Source organism: Cetorhinus maximus, chromosome 6 (assembly GCF_964194155.1).
Source record: "Cetorhinus maximus chromosome 6, sCetMax3.hap1.1, whole genome shotgun sequence".
In the NCBI taxonomy this organism is placed as follows: domain Eukaryota; kingdom Metazoa; phylum Chordata; class Chondrichthyes; order Lamniformes; family Cetorhinidae; genus Cetorhinus; species Cetorhinus maximus.
The window spans coordinates 11424551-11451227 of record NC_135884.1 but is presented as its reverse complement, the minus strand read 5'-3'; the positions used below and the strand labels follow the sequence as shown (position 1 = coordinate 11451227).

General features: G+C 41.9%; 1 protein-coding gene across 1 annotated transcript in view; it reads left to right on the top strand.

Annotated features, from left to right (window-relative positions):
* The window catches only part of fancd2 (FA complementation group D2), an 81062-nt gene that overhangs the window by 45007 nt on the left and 9378 nt on the right, over nucleotides 1-26677 (top strand). The window contains exons 28-40 of the mRNA XM_078543168.1: nucleotides 455-595; nucleotides 923-1039; nucleotides 2685-2813; nucleotides 3973-4091; nucleotides 8763-8873; nucleotides 11315-11442; nucleotides 12380-12479; nucleotides 14313-14435; nucleotides 20227-20320; nucleotides 20938-21009; nucleotides 21678-21716; nucleotides 24427-24501; nucleotides 25780-25854. Coding sequence (XP_078399294.1) covers nucleotides 455-595; nucleotides 923-1039; nucleotides 2685-2813; nucleotides 3973-4091; nucleotides 8763-8873; nucleotides 11315-11442; nucleotides 12380-12479; nucleotides 14313-14435; nucleotides 20227-20320; nucleotides 20938-21009; nucleotides 21678-21716; nucleotides 24427-24501; nucleotides 25780-25854 — 1323 coding nt within the window. The remainder of the gene's footprint in view (nucleotides 1-454; nucleotides 596-922; nucleotides 1040-2684; nucleotides 2814-3972; nucleotides 4092-8762; nucleotides 8874-11314; nucleotides 11443-12379; nucleotides 12480-14312; nucleotides 14436-20226; nucleotides 20321-20937; nucleotides 21010-21677; nucleotides 21717-24426; nucleotides 24502-25779; nucleotides 25855-26677) is intronic.

Sequence of the window (26677 nt, the reverse complement as noted above, 5' to 3'; positions counted from 1 at the left end):
ATTCTCTCTCTCACTTTCTCTGTTTATCTCACTTTCCCTGTTCATCAGAATGTGTGCCTCACTCAGCACCTCCTCACAGATGGGCAGATTAGTAAATGAGGGTCTAAATCTGTGTTCCAGCATCCCATGGTTGACTCATAGCTTATCCACCACAAGATCAGTGCGCTTCCTTGAAATTTCTCCTTTGTGTTTTTTTAAACATAATTGTTGTAGATATAGAGTGGTTATGTTCATTTCTGCGATGGGGTAAGAGTGACTTGCTAGGCTAGTTAACTTGGTGGATGTTGATGGCCAGTGCTTTATGTATCATTGATGTTGCCCACACTGGTTGTAATATAAAAGAGTGAAAGTTAATAAGTGAAGATCCACAATTCACTGTTAGGAAATATCAGTGAATGTGTGTCCTTTAAATATCTAGGTGATGTTTCATGCAATATCATTATGCATTCTGCAGGAAAACACTGAAGAAGGGAAGGTCTTTGTTAATTTGCCTAATTACAGAGCCTACTTTAGAGAGCTGGATACAGATGTGTTTTTTGTCCTACAATGTGGTCTGGTAACCAAATCCCTACTGGACACTGAGCTACACACCAAGGTCAGTGTATGGATAGTCCTCATCTTGTTGTCATCAAGAAAGTTGTCTTTAAGATTCATAAGGCAGTTTAAAAAATACTCTATCCACTTTATTCTGTTTCTTGTATAATAGTAATATACTTATACAGAGCGAGAACATATTAAATTTATAATCATCCAAACAGTTCAGTTCTGAGATAATTAGCTAGTACTGTAACGTTGCCCATTTAATCAGACTAATAGTATAAATTAAATTGCAAGGTAGTGAGCTAAATTAACCGAAAATGGCTGCTAATTTCATGCTGACCCGTAGGCCTGTATCAATTTTGATGGTTGTTTTGTCTTGTAGGCTACTGAAGTTGTACAGCTGGGGTCAGCAGAACTAGTATTTCTTCTGGAGGACCTATCTCGTAAATTGGATTACATGTTGGTAGCAAATGCTACTAAGAAAATGCTCTTCTTAAAGGTACATATATCATTAAGGTTGAAGAAGTACATTATAATCGGAAGGATTATATGACTTTTTAATGATAAGTTAGATTCTCTGGAATATGAAAACACAATATAAAATAGTTCACATGCTGTAATCTTTGGCCAGATAATAGCCGTAAACAATTTGTAATATACGGACAGTATTCTGTACTCTTGGGTCCAGCTTTGCAAATCTTTTCCAAATGTTTCTTGTTCTATTTTTATTTGATACATGAGAAAGACTGAAATCCTGTCATCTCTCATCTGTTGTTTCATTATGACTGAAGAACTGTTTGAATTTGACTTGACCTATGTTGCGCTTTAGTTGTTTCAGTTATAGGTGGCTCTGTGCCAAATCCCATTGCTGCACTAATGTCATGTGTCTGTGAGAGACTATAGATTCATCTTAACATTTCCTGCACAATAACCTCCCTGTCTCAGTCAAGCTGTTGCTGAGAGACTGGAGGGAGGGAAGTAGGAGAATGAGACACTTATTCCTAGGGAGGCCAGAAAACTGTCATATACCTGGTCTGGCCTACATGTGATTCCAGACCCATTGCTGTGGGTGGCAGATTTCCTCTCCTAAAGGGCATTAATGAACCAGATGAGTTTTTATGACAATTGGCAATGGTTTTGCCATTAGACTTTTAATTCAACTTTCACCATCTGACATGGTGGGATGCGAACCCAGGTCCCCAGAGAATTACCCTAGGTCTCTAGATTACTAGTCCAGTGACAATACTGCTATGCCACCACCTCCACGTAAAGTGTCAATAAGTGTTCCAGACACATGATGCCTTCTTCTCTCAGTTGTTGAATTACGTAATATAGGCAAGAAGGGAAGAAACTATGAATGGCATCAAAAGTAGGTTTGAAAATGGGATAAAGTGGAGAAACAAAGTTGCACCTTAACATTGCAGCAAGATCCTGAACATTCTCAGATATTATTGCCACTTTAGTCACTGATCCTTGCTTCTATGAACCACTCCACCTTTACTTGTGACCCCTCTCTCCATTCAAAGACTTAAAAAATATCTCTCTTCAACCAGGCAAGAAGCTTCAATATACCCTCTTAAGGGAGGAGGATTGTAAAAATGCAAGCTGTTTTGTTGTGTGTTTTCACTGGAGCAATCCAGAGTCCTAAGCACAAAATCGAGATCAACACTTCATTGCAGTACCGAGGGAATGCTGCAGTGTCAGAAACCTTTCAGATGAGACATTAAACTGAGAGGACATTTGCCCTCAAGTGGAGGAAAAGATCCCATGGCACTATTTCAAAGAAGAACATGGAAGTTCTTGGTGTACTAGCCAATATTTATCCCTCAAACTAATCACTAAAAAATACAGATCATCTGGTCATTATCACATGGCTGTTTGTGAAATCTTGCTGTGCACAAATTGGCTGCCATCTTTCCTATATTACAATGCACTACATTTCAGAAGTCCTTTATTGGTTGTAAAGCACTTTGTGCATCCTGATGTTATGAAAGGTGCTTTATAAATACACATCTTTATTTCTTTCAATGCGTTTGTATTGTCTTTATCCTGTTGGCAGTGTGATAGCTACAGTGTGGATAAATGAGAGTTAAACCCTGTATATTTTTAGAAGCATGTTGTCCTGTTTACTTCTCTTCACACAGGTTAAAGGAGATCGAGATGTCGGATTTTCGCATCTGCGCCAAATGACTTCTCAAGCACTTGCTCAATTTGCTGTAGAGTTGCTCAATCCCTTATGTAACCATTTGGAAAATGCTCACAATTACTTTCAGGTAAAGGCTAGTGTCTGTGAAGACGTATAATTAGCCAGGGCAATGCAATGAGATTTTGAAATTTGTTGAGTTTGCTCCCGAGCCCTGAAGGCAGGTGGATTGCACTTTCCTCTAAGTCATGTGTTGTTTATTCCTGATCAGTAAGATATAGGATTTCTCTTCAACACATAAAATAAAGGGTCAATTTAAAAGGTTAAAATGTAAGTTTGCTCCGTTGATTCTCCTTTGCGATGTTTCCCAACCTCAGTTGTGTTGTTGTGGTGAGGGACTGAACTTTTGAAGACGCAGCCTTACAGGAAAGGATGGAAAATGAAAGGGGTGAATGCCATAAATTCCTCATATATAGATGATGGTAGCTATTTATAAAAACCTCCGACCAGAACTCCAGTGTTTATTTGTGGCTGGATTCAGGGAGGGACTTCAGGGAAGAAAGAGAGTTTAAAAAAAAGTTACACCTCAAAATGCAGCTGAAACAATACTCCACTGATAGTTCATTGGGCATTCACACACATTGTAAGGACTGAAATGTGCATTCCGAAAGGTCTCAGATTAATTTCTTACTCTGTGCTAAACTATCTGCACTTGATCTCAAGTCGGCTAGGCACACGAAAGATCAGACAGATTTCCAATCTTGATTACATTCCAGTGATTTTTATTTTGGAAAATACGTGTATTGGATGTTAGGTTAGAATAGGATCAGGCTGCTTATGAAGTCCCCGAGGTTAAACAGCCATCTGACAATCAATCTCTGGGCTCACACACGAAGCTCGACTACTTGAGCCAGATACTGAAGACTGGTAGTGGGACCCAGCATGAGTTAGCTCCTTCAAGAGATGGATAAAAGCTGTGGGGACGTGTAACCAAGACCACTTCTGAACCAAGAAGGAATGTGATTCCTTCGACCCACTCGATACCACTTTCTAACCATATGTGTGGTAGTGTATGAAAATCCCGCTGTGTGAAAAAGCTGCTTGTGGCTTCTGCAAAGTATGCAAAAATTTACCAAGTTAGGGATCACAAGGTGAAATCATCCCATTCAGGAATTGATTTAGTTTATTGAAACTTCAGTGAACGATGAACCCCTTATTTTAGATTTGTGGAGTGTGTTGCTGAAGACAGACCATTTTCCTTTTAATTTGATACTGTTTTTGGTATGCAGATGGTGATTGCTGAGAACAATGGTGTGGTGGATGTTCTAGGAGCAGATGTAAAAGAACATCAGCGGATGGCTACATGCTATCAGTTACTACTTCAGGTCTTGAACACACTCTTTGCTTGGTAGGTACAGAGCCTGGGATAGTGGAGGATTGGTAGAGGCTAATTGAAAGAATTGATGAGTTGCACCGTGGTCTTTTAGATATGTTTAATAAAACTCAATCACATAGCTGGTGTTACCTTCAGCCTGTGTTCCATTCACGGACATGGTCATTTGCTTAAAAAGACAGGCTGTGTATTAATTTTTAAAGTTAGCGTCTTCATTAAGATGTGAAGACGTGATTGCTAGAAGTGAGCCCAGGCTGCATTTAGTAATCATCCTAGCATTTAGGGGCTTTAGTTGCTGTGCTTATGGCCAGCTTGCTTGGGTCTGGAGTTGAGGCATGGACATGTGGTCAACAGGGATATCAGTTATTCGATCAATAGTTCAAGCACAATAGAACATAACTGAGTGGTGGCAAATCCCATTATCTGCTGTAAGGTCTTTTCCATTATACCAGATAATCAAGCTTCCACAGTATTTATCATCATCTCAGAAGTTACTTTGAACTGTCATGACTTGGTTACTGACACACACATGCAAATCCCTCAGCACAGCAGATAAAAATAACATCTGCACTAAACTGAGCAAGGAGAGGGTTTCGTTTTGGGCTCAGATATAGATGGGGTTTCTTTAGCGTTTGCCTGTTACCCTAAAAATGCCACCATAGACTGTTATCTGTAAAAATCACTCTTGTTTATTTACAGATCCGTACATACCTCAGTACTGCACATGAGGTTGTACCCACCAGATCCATCTCTTAATCATGTGACATTGCATCACTATGACAGCAGTAGCTACATCAATATCAGGTGCTCTTGACGTTACCCTTTACTCTACATCTCCCCCCAAGTCTTTATCACAACTATATACATACTCCTACATCTCCTCACAAAGTCTCAGACTTTACAGGGTTAGACTCTATGGTGCCTTAACCAATCTCCCTGATCTGGTGCTGGTTTCATTTCGAGGTTGAATATGAGCTGCACTCTCTCGTCATTCGATAGGAGTGTCTTCCACCTGGGTGGTTGTAGAGTTTCTACTTGTTTCTAGTTCCTTGTTTCAACCCAGATCTAAGTAGTATGTCCAAGATTCCATTGGCTTCTTTCCCAATGATATCAAGGCTCTTCGGTTCCTTCTGATATTTCCCTGATCCATCTAAATCATATAAGATCTCAGTTGTAGAGCTCTTTCTATTTCAGTGCCTTCTTTCTGTTGGTCTCGTATCCCCACACTCTCCCCGGGCAGTAACGCTTTCAAGTCTCATGCTCCATGGCTGAATTTGAAAATACGAGCTTGACTGTGTCTTTGTTGCTCCCCCACGCTTCCAAACTTCCTCACAATCATGTGAGGTAATGTTAGGTTGTAGTGTTTGTTGGAGCCCTGGAAGTTGCGTTTGAGCTGTCTTCCCATCAATAGTTCTGATGGCGAGAACCCGTTTTTTAGCGGTGAAGTTCTGCAGTTAAGAAGGACTAAGTTAATATCTTTGTTGTTTTTCATCAATTCCCTGATTGTTCAAACTCCTCTTTCTGCTTCTCCGTTTGATTGAGGATATTCAGGCGAACTAGTCACATGCATGAAACCATATTCCTGCACAAACAGCTCATTAGCAAACTGAGGACCTTTGCCCAACACCACGTGTTGCGAAGATTCTTCTTGGTGATGTAATGACTGCCTCTGCCGTCGTACTGTGCAGTCTACTTACTTCAAACCATCTGGAGTAGTGGTCAGTGACGATGATGAACTTGAATAAATCCGTTCCTAGGCGCTCCCATGGCCTCGTAGGAAAGGTAGATGCTGCAAGTGGTTCGCTCTGCTGCTGGCTATGTACTGTACACGTAAGCCAATTTGTGATTAACTCTTCAATGGAATGACTGGTGCCTGGCCACCTTGGTGGACTTTCTGTAGAATGTCTAGTCGAAGCGATTTTGGTATATTTTGAAAATTAAGAACTCGTCATTGTTTATGAGATGTTTTCTCTGTTCGAAGTACAGTATTGGTCAAGTACAGGATTATTTGGAGTGTACTCTTGCCATCCGTTCTGGCAATACTTTTTTATTTTGATGCGCTCGTCATCCTGCCGTTGCGCTTGCATAATCTCTTGTAGTCTTTTCTCAGTGGCTGTTAAGTGTTTGGTAACAAGTGAAGTATATGCTTCCCACTCCCTCAAAATTTAAATCTTCCAATTTGACTCCTTCCATTGGTATTCTTAACAATGCAGCTGCTGTCATCTGGTACTTCCCTTGAATGTTGTCAGTAAATGAATTGCATCTCATGGGTCTTGGCCTAAAGCGTTGAATTCTAGGCATGGTTTTTGCAATTTCCTTTTAGTTAAGAAGGGTAACTAAAGGTTTGCGGCCGGTTTCGATTTTAAACCTTAATCCCTTGACACAATCCGAGAACTTCTCACAGGCCCATGTGGCTGCTCATGTTTCTTTCTCAGTGGTTGCATACCCCTTCTCTGTGTCTGTGAGAGATCTTGAGGCGTAATAAACTGGTCGTCTTTTTCCTTCTTTTTGAACTTGAAACAGCACTGCGCCCAGGCCTGTAAATGATTCATCCACTGCTACAGTTGTTGGCAACTCAGGATCATAGTGCGCTAGAATTACTGGTGAATTTAGGATATTTTTGATCTTGTCAAAAACATTTTGCTGGTCCATGTTCCAGCACTACTGGTGACCTTGTCATGACAGCTCGTTAAATTCTGCCAAGTTTGGTAGGAATTTGCCTACTTTGTAATTCTGTGATGTTTTTAAGCTGTGGAAAACGCTCCAGTGAACTTGGATTTCTGCAGGTCAGCCATAATTCCCAAAGCTTGCAGAATGTGCCCCAAGAATTTTATTGTCAGTTTTGCTAATTCACATTTGTCGTTTCATGTCCAACCTGCTTCTTGTACAATTGCTCTCACTCGACGGTCATGTTCTTCCTTTGATGAACTGTGTACCAGAATGTCATTTGGCATATTACTCCATCCATGCCCTTCAGGGTCTGAAACATTGTTCTTTAGAATATCTCAGGTGCAGAAGCAATTCTAATTGGTAACCTGTTAAAACAATAATGACCCAATGGGGTGATGAAAGTAGTTAACAATCTGGATTATTTGTCCATAGGCAACTGCCAAAAGTAGCTGTTAGCATCCAATTTTGTGAAGAGGGTGCTTTTTGCTAATTTGGCAAGACTTTCATCCACTGATGCCATCAGGTGGATCTCACGCTCTACTGACTTGTTTAATTGAGTCAAGTCCGTGTAATGGTTCAATTACAAATAGTGCAACAGACCGAGCTTAGGAAGCAAAACAGAGTAGTTGTATGTGGGGAAGCGATGTGCCTTGGGGAAAGAAATGGGCGGTTGGCATGCCCATTTTTCGTGGGCTTTTGCTTCGCTGCGCTTTCTCTTTTTTTTGGTCCGCATATTGAATGGCTTCACTTTTTTTCCCAAGGGACATCGCTTCCCCACAATCACTCTGTTTTGCTTCCTAAGCTTGGTCTATGCGCTATTTGTACTGCCTTTGTGAGAGTTAAATCTTCCCTCATTTGCAAAAGATCTGATAGAGTTTCATCTAAGACCCCAACAACTATAAGATCGCGTATTAATTCATCTCTAAGAATCCAATAGTCGCATTCTCAGCAAGCCTGTACAGGTTATTTATAAATGAGTCCGTGGATTCACCCGTGTTTTTGCCTCTTCTTATTAAATTTTGCTCACTCAATGATCAAATTTTTTCAAACACTGAAGTACGAACAGAACGCCTAGAGGGCTTCTTCATATGAGCCAGAAGCTTCACCGACACCCTGTCTTGCAATAACATCATCTGCAATGGTCCCTATTGCATAGAATAAAGTACTGACCTGATCCTTCTGTTCCTTCTTGTGCAAACCTGAAGCTGTTCTGTATCTGGAGAATCTCTTCTTCCAATTGTCTTGGTGTTGAGCCTGTTACGAGCTTTCAGCACTTCTGGGAATGGCATTGTAGACTCCATGCTTAACCTAACCTCTGGATCTGTTGCTGCTTCAGTAGTTTGACTTGTAGTTTGTGATCTCTACTCACTGCTGTCTGGACTCCAGGTATGTGTGTGTTTGCATCTGCAGTACCTATGATGCTCCGTTTTCAGGTGAGTATCCAATCTTTTCTCTTCTTGTCCTTTTTCCAAGGATTTGTAGGTTGGGTCTGCAGCCTTCTCTTGGATCTTTGTGCTCTGTCTGCTGCCACCATGTTTCGAATGGTGCACGTGTATAGTCAACAGAAACCACCAGGTGTCACCATCGTCTTGGGTTTGACGTCTAGATGTGGTTTCTTTAGGGTTTGCCTGTTACCCTAAGAATGCTACCATAAACTGTTATCCGTAAAAAAACACTTGTTTACTTACAGATCTATATGCATCTCACTAATCTACATGAGGTTGTACTTCTGCTTCCCACCGGATCTCCGTCTCTAAGCCATGTGACATTGCATTACAATGCCATCAGTAGTTACATCAGTATCAGGTGCTCCTGATGTTAACCGTGTACTCTACATCTCCACCAAGTCTTTATCCCAACTATATACATACTCTTACAGAGAAATGAGGAAATAGAGATTCTACAATTAAGCAGTTGAAAATTGGAATAATTGATTCCACACTGGGATAGAATTAGAAATAGGAAACTTTACTGGTATAGTAACAAAGTTGGTTTATTGTTTCTTTAATCATGCAGGTGTGGATTTGCTCAGCATGGAAACCGTAAATTACTGAAATTAGCCCTTGGTGTCCTGGCAAACAGACTTAAAACAGGAGATGGTGAATTTGAACTGGAAGAGCTCGTCAGGTATTATGAGGAACTTTTCAGTGTTATGACCATGGTGTAAAAACTTGGGTACCGTGCTCCTGGATTTTACTTTCCATGTTCGCTTTTGCATATTGTAGCGTTACAGAGCGGGAGGAGGTTACAGAGATGGGGAGGAGCAAGGCCATGAAGGGATTGAAAGATGAGCATGAAAATTTAAAACACCAGGTATTGGGGGACTGGGAGCTAATATATGTTAGAAAGATGGTAGAATGATGGGTGAGTAGGACTTGCAGGATCGGATATGGACAGCAGAATTCTGGACTTGCCTAGGCTGATTGCACAGTCGGGCACCGTCAGCAGAGTGCAGCACAGAAAGGAAGTGCATCTAAGGAATCGTGAACATGTAGCCACAATTTTCCAGAAATTAATTACTGGCAATGCGCATCCTGTGAGCACTGCTCCCAGTTGACATTGCCAGTTTGCAGAATTATACCTTTTTTTTTCTCTTTTCCCATGCTGCCATCTATTTCTGACCATTAGGCCAAGCAAATAGATTGTGATCATGCCTCTGCCGGTGCTGATGTTGAGCCAAATGTTGGTAAAGTTAGTGACATGGCAACGGTTTCATGCAGGAGAAGACAGTTGGCCCACCTAGTCAACCCTTGGTGCATTTCTAAATCCCAATGTTGACAAGGATATGTCTAGTTCCTTATTGTAACCCATTAAAGGTTTCTTGTTCCACCACTAGTAATCTGTATGGTAGTGTAATGGTTATGTTACTGGATTAATAATCCAGAGAACATGAGTTCAAATCACACTATGGCAGTTTAGGAATTTGAAATCAACTTTAAAAAAAAATCTGCATATAAAAAAGCTGGTTTCGATGTGTCAACGAAGCTGTCGGAAGCTGCCATTAAAACCCTACTGGCTAACTCATTTATTTTAGGCAAGGAAACCAGCCATCCTTATCCATTCTTGATTAAATCTGAGTTCAGTCCAATGACAACATGACTGACTGTTGTCTGCCTTCTGAACTGGGCTAGCAAGTTGCTCCATGGTGCCAACCCAGTACCTGTGGCTCAAGCAGAAGGCCCGCCACCAGCAACCCGGGATGGGCAAGAAGTGCCAGTTGTGCCAGCGACATTCACATCCCAAAAAAGGATCAAAGGGCAGGATTTTACGTCCCACGGGTGGATGCACGCCTGGGTGTAAAATCACGTGCGATCTTTCAGTCGGCAGGCGCACGCGAGAGTCGCTAGTGCGCCCGCCGACAATTAAGAGGCCCATTAAGGCCCTTAAGCAGGTAATTAATCTGTATTTTTCACTGCCCGTCCAACCGTTCAGTTTCCAGAAGTAATATAAAAAAAATGTTTTTTAAACATTTTATACATATCCCTCTTCATGTTTCTCTCATTTTTAAAATTCCTATTTTTGTGTCCCTAATTCTTCAGCTCCCTGAGGTAGCTCTGTGTCCTCAGGGAGCTTTTAGCATGCTCCCCAGCATACACGCTGGCACCCCCCACCCACCTCCGTTTCTCAGCGCGTGTTTCACGCTGGCTGGCCGTTAATTGGCCAGCCAGCGTGAAACTGTGGCTGGGGCTCGATTGCAAGCGGCGGACTGTTTGGCGGCAGCTCCTGGGCCCACCCTCCGTGCCCGCCCGACGACCAGAAAATCCTGCCAAAGAAACAAAAAACTTACCACCTTTTTAGTTTAAAATATTGTTTCTTCTGCATTTTATAGTTCCGTTTTGTCTTTAATTTGCAAATATGACCTTTCTTGCTTAAATTTTGTATGCAGCAGAAATTCTTACTAACTTATCCCAACCTTTTATCATTTTAAACACCATTACCATGTGCCTTCTCAGTCCAGCAAAAAGAGAAAAGCCCCAGGATAGCGAATCTTCCCTCATGTGTCATTCTCTTAAATCCCAGGTTCAGTATCCACTCCAATAATTTTTCTTTCTGAAGATCTCTGCACGGTACTCCAAATGTGGTCTCACCAGGATCAAATGCCATTTTAAAATGACCTCTTCGAACTTGTACATTTTTCTCTTTGCTATGCATCCCAATATTCTGTTTGTTTCTTTCAACACCTGGGAGTTTGAGCACATTGATAAGTTTGGGAGGGTAAACCCAGATTAAATTGAGTTTAAAAGACCTACGGAAGACTTTCTATAACAGACACCGTTTTAAATTTAAACGTTCATTTTCTTCTCGTAAGATATTTTCTCAACCTTTGAGCTCTCGCTCCACCAGATTTAAAAGCTTTTGTTAATCTGGCTGCAAGGGAGTGGATTAGAAATCACTGACTTTCTCCTTTCTTTTAATTATATATTTTTAATTCTGTCTCACCAGACAAGTTCTCAAATTTCACTTAAATTGAACATTCTTCAGATAACAAAGCATGTGAAATCTGTTATTAGTCTGCTTAGGAAATTCATTCTTTTGTAGCTAACAAAATATTCTCTCAATTCCAACAGGCAGACTTTTCGGTACCTACAGAATTTCCATAGCAGCATTCCTCGCTGTGCCTCAGCGGTGACCCTTACCCAGCTTCTTATTGTCATAGCTGAGAAATCTCTAGATAACCAGTACAAGGAGAAAATAGGTTTGTCTCAACTCTTCTGCCTTTGGTTTCACATTTATAATTTGGGCTGAGGATGTGGGAGAGGACGAGATTGTAGGTTAACAAAGGAAGAAGGCAGCTGGAATCTATTTGGCCACGAGCAATCTCTGAGAGTCGTGTCTGGCTGCCAGTGTTGTTTTGAAATTATGAATCCACTCAGTTTGGGGAATGACTATCCCTCCATTTGTTTTCGCTGGCTTCTTTATAGTTGTTTATATTGGTTGATATAGGCAACATGAGCACTTTACAGTGCAACAGCAGCAACTTGCATTTAACATTTTAAACCCTCCCAAAGTGCTTCACATGAGCGTTATGAAACAAAGTTTAACACCAAGCCACGTAAAGAAATATTAGGGCAGATGACCAAAAGCTTGGTCAAAGAGGTAGGTTTTAACAGAAGAGAGAGAGGTGGAGAGGTTTAGGGATGGAATTCTAGAGCTTACGGCCCAGAAAGCACGACCGCCAGTTGATGAGAAATTAAAATCAGGTTGCACAAGAGGCCAGAATTGGAAGTGTGCAGAAATCTTGGAAGGCTGGAGCATGCTACAGACAGGACACTGATCATTGATACACAAACATTGCTTCTTCAGCTACTTTGAGTGCACTCCTCTCCATGAGACCATGTATACCCTGTATTTATGGGGGCTGACAATGTTATAAATGTACACCGACAATATGATTTACACAGCAAGCACGTCTTAACATTCTCTTCTGTTGCTTTGATGTCTGTTCTGATCAGACCTTGCATTTGTTTCCTTGTATCTCTGTGATTGCATTCTTAAACATTCTTAACGTATTAGAAAAACCTTGAGCCAATTTACATATATGACAAGAGTAATTTTGTATTGTTGATATGTATATCTATATTATAAAGATTTCATGAGTGTTTAAATGATTGTACTGATTGCTCACCTTTCAGCATCAATAGCACGAGGTTTCTTGTGCCAATCTTGGGTTCTGCCCAGTGGGGAAAAAGAGAAAGGCAATAAATACAATGAAGCTCTGGAAACTCTCCTATGGTAAGTACAATCAGTGACCTTCACTCCATTGCACTGCCAGAAGTGGGTATGTTTGCTGATCACTGCACAATGTTCAGTACTATTCGTGACTCCTTAGATGCTCCTCTACAGTCCATGTCCACATGCAGCAACACCTGAACAACGTTCAGGCTTGTGCTGATAAGTGGCAAGTAACATTCAGGTCACACAAGTGCCAGGCAATGACCATCTCCAACAAGAAACTAACCATCTCCTTTTGATATTCAATGGCATACCACTACTGAATTCACCATCATCAACATCCTGGGGGTTGACCAGAAATTTAATTGGGCCAGCCATATAAATGCAGTGGCGACAAGCGCAAGTCAGAGTCTGGGAATTCTATGGCGAGTAGCTCACCTCCTGACTCCCCAAAGCCTATCCACCATCTACAAGGCACAAGTCAGGAGTGTGATGAAATGTTCTGCCTGGATGAGTGCAACTCCAACAACACTCGAAACTCGACAACACTCGAAGCTCAATACCACCCAGGACAAAGTAGCCTGCTTGACTGGCACTCCTTAAACTTTCAATCCCTCCATCACCAGTGCACAATGGCAGCAGTGTGTACCATTTACAAGATGCACTGCAGCAACTCACTAAGAGTCCTTCAGCAGCATCTTCCAAACCTATGATCTCCACCGCTTAGAAGGACAAGGGCAGGTGCCTGGGAATGCCACCACCTTCAAGTTCCCCTCCAAGCCACACCATCCTGACTTGGAACCAAATCACCAATCTTTCACTGTTGCTGGGTCAACAACCTGGAATGCCCTTTCTAGCAGCACTGTGAGTGTACCTACACCACATAGATTTCGACGGTTCAAGAAGGGGCTCACCACCACTACCTCGAGGGCAATTAGGGATGGGCAGCAAATGCTGGCCTGCCGCCCCATGAAAGGGTAAAAGTAATCAAATTAATTGACTGGGATGAAGATGAACCTCTTTTTATCCGTCTCTGAGGGCAAGTCTAAATTATTGAGACTGAGGTAAACATTACCTTTTATTATGACTTGCTTGTTTGCGGAAAAGCTTAGATGAATGACACTCTGATACCACCTGCTAGGGCATGAATGAGAGTACCCAACCTCCTTATTTTCCTGACTTCTGGTTGGTGTTACAGTAAAACTGTTATTTGAGATCAGAAATTAGTGTTCATCGCGCAAGCAATAATCCAGATCCAACAGATCTATGGCATCCTTGGGCTCCAGTATACCATGGCAGCTTGTTTTTTTTCCCACTAGGTAAGTCACAAATACTCATTTAATCCCCACACCTTTTCTCTACCTTTTTCTTTCTTCTTTCAATTTAATAGTGTTGCAGGAATTAGCAATTTAGCCAGGTATATCTGTTTACGAGACAGAACCGCATTCTATCACCCTTCAGCCAGAATGTTTATACATCAGTGTATTGTGGTAGTGAGTCAATGACTAAATATTTTTGGGCACGTAGAATACGTTTGGGAGAAGTGAGTTGGTTTATTTATAGATACTCGGTGTATAAATTTATTTTTTGCCTGAAACTTTCATTGAAACTATGTTCAGTGTGCTTTTTGCGATGTGATGGCTATGTGCTTTCCAAAACAAACAGAAAATTTTGGATACCGAATTGCTCTATATCACTCACGTTGCTAATTTCCTTTTAAATAGCTGCTTTAACAGGCCTAGAGAATGTTGTTTGCTTTTCCTCTTTTACTAGGAAATGTTGTGTGGAGGGGAATAGAATAAAAGAGATTCGCAAAAGATGTGAAGTATTGCTATGTTGGGTAAACATTGAGTAATTTGATGGCTAATTTTTGTTTTTTTACCACGTTTGCAGTATTTACCTGAAGCATGCAGACGACGTGTTGAAATCTGTGGAGGAAATTGCTGGTGTGGGCATTCCTGAGCTGTTGAATTCGACCAAAGACGGAAGCTCAAATACATTTCCAACACTGTCCAGGTGCGATTGGTTTGTCGATTGTGCCAACCTTAGCATATTTGAGGTTATTGCATAACCAGTAGCTAAGATCAGACAATTCAGTTCCTTGATGTTGCAATAGCTGACAAAGCTCTCTTACCACCCCCACCCCGACCTGCTCTTCCCCACCCCTGCCTTCAACTAGTCTCCGCAGTTCTCAGCTGGGGGAGATGGTGGCATGCTGCAATTGACCTCCAAGTTCTTAAGTATGTAGAGGAATGAAAATATTGCACCCAATCATTGTACAGTGCTACCTGCTGCAGGTTTCTGATGAGGACAGCGTTAAAGTCAGCATACTGACACTTCCTGTTTCTGGTCTCACTCGGATGAAGTACCCAAGGGCCAAAAATGCCTTTAAAATTGTATCCCATTATGAGTCAATGCCTTAAGCAACAAAAAATATGCGAGGGCAATATCAAATCCTCCAAGCTAAGGTGGACCCCAGATGAGGCAACATAGTTTTGAGCAGAAGGATGGTAGAACTTGTGCTTTCATTGGCCATTGCCAGCACAATATTTTCTGAAGCTGTAAATTATCTGGCGAATTGCCATTGGGAACGTTTTGTTGACTGATGTGGAATGACCGAGGAATATCTTGGCTACCCCATTGAGGGAATAGTGCATGGGAAGTGGAGAAGACTACCAATCCAATGATATTAACTTGATTTGAATTGCACAAGCTAATAACCAATCACAGCAATACTGGCAGTCATGGTGAAGTATTAATTTGAAACAACTAGCCTTGAAAGTGGAAGAACACCATAAGGGGAAAGCCATAAGCTGTGTATTTAAATCAAAGCTTGCTTAATATGGGGCTTGTGGTGGTTGTTGCTTTAAGGCCAGCCTTGCTGAGTAAGGATCATGTGTTCAGAACAGCCCATCAATACCGAGCACCAGGAAGCTTATAAGGAGCGGTGTTTCCCTAGTCTGGAGAGTGTATTGTAGCCTTGGCAGAGGCCTGCAGCTAATCCAGCAGCTCTAAATAAAGTTCGTTGTTCAACTAAAGAAGCATTTCGGTGGTACATCTCTACATCTAGCGATGAGGATAAATGATCCTGGTGCTACCTCTCGCCCTACAACTGAGTATCTCGTTTTAAAGAAGGAAAAATATATATACTCACTAGTATGTCTCTGTTTGGGAGGACCAGCCCATGTGACAGCTCTACTGAGGACTGGACTCAATTCATTGAGCGCCTTGGGTTTTGTTTCCAGGCCAAAGAAATAGGGGAGGCGGCAAAGCGCAAAGCAATTCTCTTGAGCGTCTGTGGAAGTCAAACCTACAACCTTACTCAGTCTCTCAGCCCCAAGTGGGCCCAACTCCACATTGTTCAGTGAGCTCGTGGATTTAGTGAAGGGCCACTTTCAACCCAAACCATCAGCCATTATGCAAAGATTCAAATTTAATGCGAGGTTAAGGGCCCCAAGCGAATGGATCGCGACTCATATTGCTAAGTTGAAGCAATTGTCAGAGCATGGTGATTTCGGAGTGACCTTGAATGACATGCTACGGGCTCGGTTAGTTTGTGGTGTGCACAACGACGCCATTCAGCTTCAATTGCCGGCAGAAGTCGATATAAATTTTAAACGAGCGATGGAGATAGCGCTGGCCATGGAAAGCTCTGAAAAAAGATTCACAGGAGCGACAGAGCTTGCAAAAATGACACCGTTTACCAGTTAGGGCCGGGAACCTGCAGCCAGGCATGGCGCCAAACCGCAGAAGCAGCCGCGAAGTGGGAATCATTTCCAATTACCCAGAAATCAGCGATCCTGAAGTTAAAATGTTACCATTGTGGGGGCTAACCACACTCCTGTGGTGAAACACGTATGTTTAAGGGAGGCCGAGTGCTATTACTGTCGCAAAAAGAGGACATTTGATAAAGCAGTGCAGGGCTAAGTCCAGACTGCCAAGTAATCAGCCAGCAAAGATGTTCGAAGTACAAAATGTGAAAGAGCCTGAAATAACCGATTCTGACATTCACTCTCTTTTTAATCTTAAAGGAGTCAAGGCAAACCCTATTACTGTCACACTCCACGTAAACGGGAAGCCTCTGCTTATAGGGGTAGATCCAGGGGCATCAGTGATGGGTGAGCGCGTATTTCAGTACCTGAGAGAAGGTACCCGACCCTGAAGCCTGGAGAGAACTTCTGCTCAGTTGAAGACTTACATGGGAGAAGCCATAAAAGTAAAAGGCACCGCCATGGTACCTGTGAGCTATGGGCAGCAGTCAACCCAGCTCCCAGTAATAATAGTGACGGGGGAAGGACCAAGCCTTCTGAGCCATGATTGGCTAAAAGAAATCAAGTTGAATTGGTCGGAGATTTCTCAAGTGTGGGCAGGGGGACTGCTGGAATTGTTTTAAAAAAACGACAGCATCTTTTTCGACGAATTAGGAAAAGTCAAAGGCTTGCAAGCCAAGATTTATGTTGATCCAGAGGCAACTGCCCAATTTTTTAAGGCAAGACCGGTACCATATGCCATAAGAGAAAAAGTAGATGCTGAGTTAAACAGGTTGGAGGAACTAGGCATCATTTGGCCGGTTCAACTTTCGGAATGGCCTAGCACCTTTCGTCCCCGGTCTGCATTTGCGACGATTATAAGCTAACAGTTAATCAGGCCGCCAGGCTGGATAAATATACAATTCCAAGAATTGAAGACTTGTACGCAAAGCTGGCCGGAGGTCAATCCTACACTAAGTTGGATATGAACCACGGGTACCAGCAACTCGAGTTAGATAACATATTGCGGGGTTATGTCACAATAAACACATAAAAAGCCTATTCCAGTATACCTTCTGGCGTTTCCTCAGCGTGTGCAATATTTCAAAGGACGATGGAGAGTTTGCTACAGAAATTACCATGACCATGTCCTCTTAACTGGATCGACAGAGGCCGAGCATTTAGCAAATTTAGAGGAGGTATTAAAAAGATATCTGGAAGCTGGAGTCTGCTTAAAGGAGAAGTGCACTTTCCAAGCCACCGAGATAACCTATCTGGGGCACCGTATAGATGCATGTGGATTACACTCCATGGAAGAAAAGGTTAAGGTGATAAAGGAGGCGCCTTCCCCCACAAATATCACTGAACCCAAATCATTTTTAGGGATGGTAAACTACTACGGGCGATTTTTATCCAGCTTATTGACTGTACTGGCCCCCCTTGCACATTGCTGAAGAAACACCATCGTTGGTCCTGGAAGGCTCCACAGGAGGCAGCCTTCAACAGAGTGAAACAACTGCTGCACTCCTCAACCTTGTTAATGCACTTTGACCCTTCTAAAGAATTGATATTGACCTGCAACGCCTCTTTATATGGTGTTGGTGCAGTATTGCCCCATGAAATGGACAACAGCTCTGAGAGGCCAAAAGGTTACGTATCGAGAACCCTCTCAGTGGCCAAGAAAGGTTATTCGCAGATCGAGAAGGAAGGACTGTCAATAGTCTTTGGAGTTAAAAGATTCCACCAGTACTTGCATGGTAGGCACTTTACTATTGTCTCCAATCATAAATCGCTTTTTGGACCTTTTCAAAGAAGACAAGGCTATCCTGCCAATAGCCTCAGCAAGAATTTGGCGACGGGCATTAACTCAGTCTGCCTATAAACACACTTTCAAGCACCGACCTGAAATACACAAAGCGAACATGGATGCCCTTAGCCTCCTACCCTTGCAAGAAAGCATCTCGTGTACTCCTGTACCCCAAGAAATCGTCCTTGCGTTGAATTTTTTAGACACAGCACCCGTCTGCGTGAAGCAGATCTGGAACTGGGCCAATCGAGACACGCTTCTGTGCAAAGTGAGAGACCAGATACTTACAGGATGGTTAAATGAGCCAGTCTCCGAGGAAATGAAACCATTTTTTACCTGCAAATACGAATTGATTTGCCAGGATGGCACCATACCTTTGGGGAGCAGGAGTTGTCGTTCTTGTACCAGGCAGGAAACTGCTTCTAACAGAATTACACAGCACTCATCCTGGCATTTCTAAAATGAAAATGCTTGCCAGGAGTTACATGTGGTGGCCTGGTATAGATACAGATATCGAGAAGTTAGTCAAGCACTCTGAACAGTGCCAGCTGCAACAGAAGTTGCCAGCCGCAGCCCCGCTAACCCTTAGGAATAGCTTGGTTGACTGTGGGTGTGGATCCATTTAGACTATGTGGGTCCGTGCCTAGGCACATTGTTTTTGCTCATGTTTGGCGCACGCTCAAAATAGTTGGAGATTTTTGCCTATGTCGCATGCTACCATTGAAAGGTTACGCCAATGTTTTTCGACTCGCAGATCGCCCGAAGTCATTGTATCAGGCAATAGAGCCGTATTTACAAGTGCTGAATTTCAGAACTTCACCAATCTAAACAGCATTAAACACATCCGAACTGCGCCATACCATACGGCATCAAACGAAATAGCCGAGAGAGACGTCCAAATTTTCAGGTTGGGACTGAAAAAACTTGTCGGGAGGAACCTTGGAAACCAGAATCTCACGCTCCCTTCTTAGCACCAAACAATTCCACATACAACAACAGGAGTTCCACCAGCAGGACTGCTAATGAAGCGTCATCTCAGGACGGGACTGAGCCTCGTGTTTCCAAATTTGCCAGGGAGGGTAGGGAAGAACCAAGGTAATCAGAAAACAAGCCACAATTTGCATAGTAGAGGCCGGAAACTTATAATAGATGAAGCCGTATATGTAAGAAACTTCCGTAACAGTCCAAGTTGGATCCCAGGAATTATTGTCCGAGACCGGACCCCTTTCATACCAAGTAGACGTGGAAGGCGGGATCGTTGTAAACACGTGGATCACCTGAGGAGCAGGGAGACGCTTCCACAGTTAGTGTTGCCACCAAGGAATGTTATCGAATCCGTAAGCAGCGAAGTACCTGATCGACCTATTATAGACATAACTGTTGCCTCCATTGAATCAAATAGTGATGAACTGCCTGTTCCAAAAGAGGTACCCGTTAACGCAGTTCCTGTTATTGTCGATCCTGTAGGAGAGCCTCAGGCTGTAGAATTACACCACTCTACCCGGAACAGAGAACCCCCTCAACGACTTGATTTGTAATTACTGGACCTATGTATATAAATGTATAATCCGAATTCATGACAATGTGCCAGTGTGATTATTTCTAAGATTTTTGATATTGTTTTCTATTCACCTGTATAAAGTAATTTATGTAAATAAGGAACATAAACCAAGGGATTAAAGGGGGAGGGATGTGGTGATCGTTGCTTTAAGGCCAGCCTTACTGAGTAAGGGTCAGAACAGCCAACCAAGACTGAGCTTGGGGAAGCTTATAAGGGGCGGAGTTTTCCTAGTCTAGAGAGTGTATTGTCGCCTTGCTCGATGCCTGCAGCTAATCCAGCAGCTCTGTAAATAAAGTTCGTTGTTCAACGAAAGAAGCCTGTCAGTAGTACGTTTTTACAGGGTTTCACTTTAACGGTGCTTAATTTGGGTGCGTTGTAGCTGAATTAAACTGTGCCACCAAATGGCAGGAAACTGATGTATGCCGGTGGTCTCCTGCAGTGTGAACCCAATCTCACTGATTACTAAGTGTTATCAAGTGGGATCCAAGAATTCAATAACCGAAATGGAAGGTAATTGGAGAATGAGTCAACCCAAGGCCACTTTCACTTTAGCCAAATATTGAACACCATCAGAGAGTTTGCCACCCTTTTCAGTCATTATTTTGTGTAAAAAGACATGGGGGTGAAGAACGGGATTGAGGTTAGGAAAACTGGAAAAACAGTGAAATGAACTGCTTAACTTCCCTATAGGCAAACGTTCTTGGTCTTCTACCGGGTGATGATGAGGGAATTGGACAAGTCGGTAAAGAGCATTCCAGCTGGCATGCAGTCCGATTCCACTGAGGTAATGTTGATCTTTTGACATTCCACCACCTTGCAGCACTTCAGTTCTAATGATGTGGTTTGAAACCTGTCACCAGTAGCAAAATGGCAAAAATTGAATAAAAGAATATCAGTAGATTGCCTTTTAAAGACTTAACGGATTTAAGGTTGACTTGACATTAACAAAACAGTCCAGGAATAATGCATGTCATGGAGGGGTCATCAAGAGGAGGGGAGAAACATTTTTATTTGTAAGTTTTTTTGATACGCACTTGATATATTTTTGCTGTGGATAAGGGTCACTTACCTCTTTTTTTTTTTGTCTGACTTCATCCCCATGCACCAGATAGACATTGACAATTAAATAATTATGCAACCTGTTTATACAAAGGTTTGGAATGATGGACAAGAACATTTACAAAAGGAGTATGCTACAGCACTTAGCAGGCACAACATAAAACTATTGGTGAAGGTATGAACTGCCATTCACAAGCAATCAGATGAAGGGAGCTGTTCATATCGTAACACTAGAATGACGTGGAATGGGAAAAAATTGTGACTGTTTTAATACATACATACATACATATATGTTTTTTTCTTAAGCCGTGTCTATTTTAACTGGGCTGCATTTGGTTTCAGGTACAAATAGAGAAGCTGCTGCAATGGAATGTAGCTGTGCGGGATTTCCATATCCTAGTAAATCTCGTAAAGGTAACAAAGTGATTTATTTTTGGTAAGAGATGAGCAATTATCCTTACTTTTATCCCACTATTATTCTGACAAGAACATAGGATGAGGAGTAGGCTATTTAGCCTCTTATGCCTGTCCTGCCATTCAGTGAGATCATGGCTGATCAGCAACCTAACTCCTTTTTGCCTGCCCTTTTCCCATATCGCTTAATACCTTTCGTTAACAAAAATGTATCTATCGCAGATTCAAAATTCACAGTTGAGCTAGCCTAAACAGTTGTTTGCTGAAGAGAGTTCCAAACTTCTGTCACTCTGTGTTTGGAAGTGTTCCCCAACTTCACTTCACAGAGTAGTATTTGATTAAGACAGCAGGTGATTGAGCTCCTCCTTACCACTGTCACTCTGAATCGCCGGTAAGGACATACTTAAAAGAGCGTCGGGAGTTTCACTTCTGTTTTTTTCTTTGCTCTGTTTCACCTGCACCGATGCAGGTGAGATCAAAAACCTGAGGGAGTAGGAGGTTGAAGCATTACTATGGTGCTACATGCTAATGCCTACAGCAGGTTGTGTAATAGCTGTCTGTTTATGTAGCTTCATATTGTGAACCCTTGTTTTGGTATCTGTTGTTTGTACTGGTCATATTTCAAAGAAAAATGTTTTTACATTCATTAATGCTTTCTAACCATGCAGGTGTTTGACAGCAGGCCTGTCTTGGGTGTTTGTCTCAAGGTAATCAACTTACAAATTTGTTTTTGTTTGGCAATGGTGGCTCTAACTTTTTTACATAAAGAAAAAGAATTTGCATTCGTATCGTACAATATTGCATCATTAAAACATCTCAAAGTGATAATCAATTATAATACAATCAATTACTTTGTTCCTTGAAGTGCAATGCCTGTTATGTAGGCTAAAAGCAGTAGCTATTCCTGACCAGCATCCTACAATATATGTTTAAGATACATACAGGGAATGCATGTTATAAGTTGAGCAAGGAATGTTGACTAGGATACTAGGAGAACTGCCACTCTTGAATAGTGTCATTGTATGTTTATCATCTGCTTAAACAAGAGACGACACCTGAATTTAGCGTTTTATATGAACAATATGTGCCAGCCTTGGCTTAGAAGTAGCTGTCTTGCTCCTGAGTCTGAAGGTTGGAGGTTTAAACCCTGCACAGAATTGAGCAGAAAATCTCAATGACACCCCATGGGAGTGCTGTGCTGTCAGATCTGCCAGTTTTTGGGTGAGATGCTAAATTGAGGCCTGTCTGCTTTCTCAAGTGGATGTAAAAGATCCCATGGCACTATTCAAAGCAGAGCAGGGGATCGCTCCCCACTTCCCTGGCCAAGATTTATTTCTCAATTAATATCACTAAAACAGATGATCTGGTCGTTACCTGATTACTGTTTGTGGGGCTTTGCTGGGCATAGATCGGCTTCTGAGTTTCCTACATTACAAGAGTGACTGCACTTCAAAAGTACTTTATTGGCTGTAAAGCACTTTGGGCTGTCCTGGAGTCTTGAAATGTGCTGTATAGACGCAAACCTTTCTTTGTGCCTCTAAAAAAACATTTCCATACTAATGCACTGGTGTGTCAACCAGATTACAAGTCATATTCATGACATTGAGATGTCTGTGATCGTTTTGGTAATCACAAAGATCACAGGAGAGGAAATTCTACAGTTTACAGAACTGCAATCTTGTGGCTATGGCAGTTAAAACATAATCTCTTCCCTATGTTCGCAACAGTGCCTGTGAAGCTTTTGAAAATATGATAAGGAAATGACTAGGATTTTCCCCTTTATTTAATGAAATGCTCAAGAGAATTGACCAACAATGGTGGTGAGATGTCTTATTCTTCTCTCTCCTCTCCTACACATGGGGGAAGATTTTCTCCTCGTCGGGTGGGCCCGGGAGTGGCTGCGTAAGGGTCTGTTGCCCGCGATCGGGCCCCAACTGCAATTTCACGCTGGTTGGCCAATTAACGGCAAGACAACGTGAAAGGCACGCTGATAACCTCAGCGCTGCTGGGGTGGGGGCGGGAAGAGTACGAGCGCTGAAGTGTGCACGTGCGTGGGGGTGCCCTAAGTGAAAGCACAGAGCTGCTTCAGGGAGCTGAATATTTTTAACATTAAAAATAAAGATTTTAAAAATAATTAAAACATGTCCCCTCATGTGACTCTGTCACATGAGCAGGGGCATGTGAACAATGAGTATGAAAAATTTTTATTTTTTAAATTACTGTTCGAAACCTCATCCCGCCCATGGATGAGCCTTCGCAAAAATGCAAAGGCCACTTGGCCTATTCACCCGCCCGCCAAGGTTGGATAGGCAAGGAAGAATTCACTTCAATTAATTGATTAATGGGCTTAAGAACCCTTTTAATTGCCAGTGGGTGTGCTGCCGACTCTCGCGCGTGCCCGCCGACTGAAATATCGCGTGAGTACATGATGACGTCGGGACGCTCACCCGAAGTCATCATGCGCTATTTCACACTTGTGCGTGTCAGGCGCGCACCTGAATGCTGAGCTTAAAACCCTGCTCATGAAGTTCCCCATTTGCAAACCATAGTTACTTTGCAAGGCCCACCGCAAGTAAGATTCAGGTGGAAAAGGCCTGTTGTGCCACTTGATCTTATTCTTCAGGAAGATCAATTCTGTAATCTTTCAATGGCCCCTTTAACCTCAATTTGAACAGGGAACAAGGTTTCAACTTAAGATCTTATCTGACAACATCCGCACACTCTGTACTATTCTGGAGTGTCAGCCTATATTATGCCTTGGTCCTACCTCAAAACCATAGCCACTTTTTACTGAAGGTAAAGTTGCTGATAATTGGGCCACTGGCAGCACTGATGAATCTTTATTGCCTGAAATGTAATGCTCAAAATGGACATTGGATGGTGGATTTGTTGAATACGAGTGCCTCACAGTAGTGTCCCATACTGCCAATAGTTTTTTTTTAATTTGGGAGAAAGAAAGTGAAGTACCCTAATCCGAGCAGCCAGCAAATCAAGTTGCCTGAAAGAAAAGATGGGACAAGCCATGTGTTCTGTAACGCCCCAGTACTGGTCTTGAATCTGTTTTTAGAAGGCATGAGAGGGCAGGATACAATGACTGCTGTATATTTCTAAAACATAACCTGCTTTCCCACAACCCATGGAGGGTTTGCTGGTTTGGGTGATTGCTGGTTATCCCTCATTGTGTATGACCGAGTCTTTGATTGTGGGGATTATGAAGTTGAAGTGTTATCCTAACTACTACTTGTAGCATATTATACTGGAATGCCAAAGTATGTTGCCATCAGGCTGCCGTAAATAACATCAAATTAAACTCTTTGATTTTGGACATAATGTATAGCTTTTATAGAAATTAGTTCTACAAAGATGGAATTGCCAGAGTGTTTTAGTCTAATGCATGGTTATATTTTTGTGATGCAGCATGGACGCCTTTTCATTGAATCTTTTCTTAAGCAAGGCATGCCACTCCTGGACTACAGCTTCAAGAAACACAGGGTATGAATTTCCAGCAAAAATGCACATTTAATAGAGAATAAGTAGAAATTAAGAACAAAGCCACAATCTAATCAGTTGGTTCAGAGGGTTTAAATGTAATCTAATAATGGGTACTTTCAAAAAGGGTCAGAAGAGACCATAAACAGAAATGGAAATAATGCAAACTTGCAGCGAATTAATTAGTCGCTGACTGAGTTAAAGAAAGAAAGGACATGAACTTATATAGAGATTTGCATGATCTCATGATGCCCCAAGGTATTTTATAGCCATTGTTGTAGAGTAGGAAATGCAGCAACAAATTTGCACACAGCAAGCTCCCCCAAACAGCAATGAGATAATGACTAGATAATCTGTTTTGGTGATGTCGATTGAGGGATAAATATCAGCTGAGATGCTGTGGAGAACACCCATGATCCCCTTCAAAATAGTGTCATGGGATCTTTTACGTCCACCTGAGAGGGCAGTTAGGACCTCGGTGTAATATCTCATCCGAAAGAGGGCACCTCAAACTGTGCAGCATGCCCTCAAAGCCGTAGACACTTCAGCCTCAATTGTATATTCATGTTTCTGGAGTGGGACTTTATCCCACAATCTTTTTGACTGTAATGTTCGACCATTGAGGCAAGGCTGACACGTTTTGAGATTTGAAGTAATGGAAATGCTGGCGTTTGAACCTGGACTTCATACACACAGCGATCAATGCATATATGCTGGAGATCTTCACAGACAAAACAGGATTTCTATGTTTATATTTAGATAATTAGTAATTATCTCTACACCACATTAAGAAGTAGATTTGAAGAAATGTTTAGAATAATGTTGTCTTTCTATTTTATATTCCTACAATTTTCATTTTTGTTTACCATTCCCTCAGCTTAGGAGCCAGGCAAGGAATTTGCTCCCAGGCGTCTGCCAGTGCTGCTGTCTAGCTGTCTGCTTGGAGCAACGACGTGCAGATACCCTTTGTGTCTCTGTGGGAAGTGCCTCTTTTGTACAGCCCATCTGAACTATGTACAAACTCAGTTGAAGTAACTGTGTTGTCTCATTGTGCTGCTGTAGAACTTCGCTTGCATTTGGAATGACCAAAACAACCTTTTGGCTTGTATTTTGATTTGATACAAGAGGTTTATTGTGGCATCAAGGTGGGGAGGGCGGGGAGTGATGTTACGAGGTTCACTTTCAGAGTGCTCTTTCTTTATTTCTTAAATTATAACTCCTTCCCTTCTTTCTTCCCATAACTTGCGTCTGTGTACTGAGACTATTCTCTTTTTCTTAAAGGAGGATGTTCAGAGTTTGTTGAAAACCCTACAGTTGAGCACTCGTCAGCTGCACCACATGTGTGGACATACCAAGGTATGATTGTCATACACAGGGATTTTTGCAGTCTGGAAGTAGATCATATCAATGAGCTTTCTTGTTACAAATTTGAATTTATTGTAAGCATATCTAATGATTATGATGTAACCTCCACTGTTAATTGAACAATTTTTTTATCAGATTAGTTTACTCAATTTAAATACTACAAGCTATGAGGATATGGAAAAACTCAAATTAGGTGATATAACTGAGGAAGATGTGGGAAAACATATCTTGATATCAGATATTCTGCCTTTTATCTCTACATTGGGAATGCCAAAACCCATTTCACTGAGCATGCCAGCCAGTGAAGACAAAATCTAGACCCAGTCATTTTGGATTGAAATTCAGCTCCTTAATAGCGAAAGTAGTTTCTGAATCAACTGTGCCACCATAGTGAAATTATTGTAAACACGTCACCTACAGAGCTCTGTCAGGACCCAGAATTGTTCAACCAATGGACAATGAATAGTTTTACAGAAGTGCAATTGAGAAATGCGAGATAATATACATTGGTGGTGTTAACATAGCTGGTACTGCAATATAATGAGTAAAAACATTTTTATACCTATATTAAAAAATGTATACGATCTAGGAGACTAAACATTTGGTGTCACCATATTGGATGGCTGCAATTGGCAAGAAATCAGAATATTATGGTGGATAAGCCGCAAGTGAATTGTGGTCACATTAGCCTCGATTTTGCAATCAGTCTTTTTTTTAATGTCAGTGGCCATTTTTAAATGAAGTTCCATCAGTATTAAAGGAACGTGGATCAGGGAACCCAGCCCATTTGGAAGCTGTAATTCAGTTAAGATGT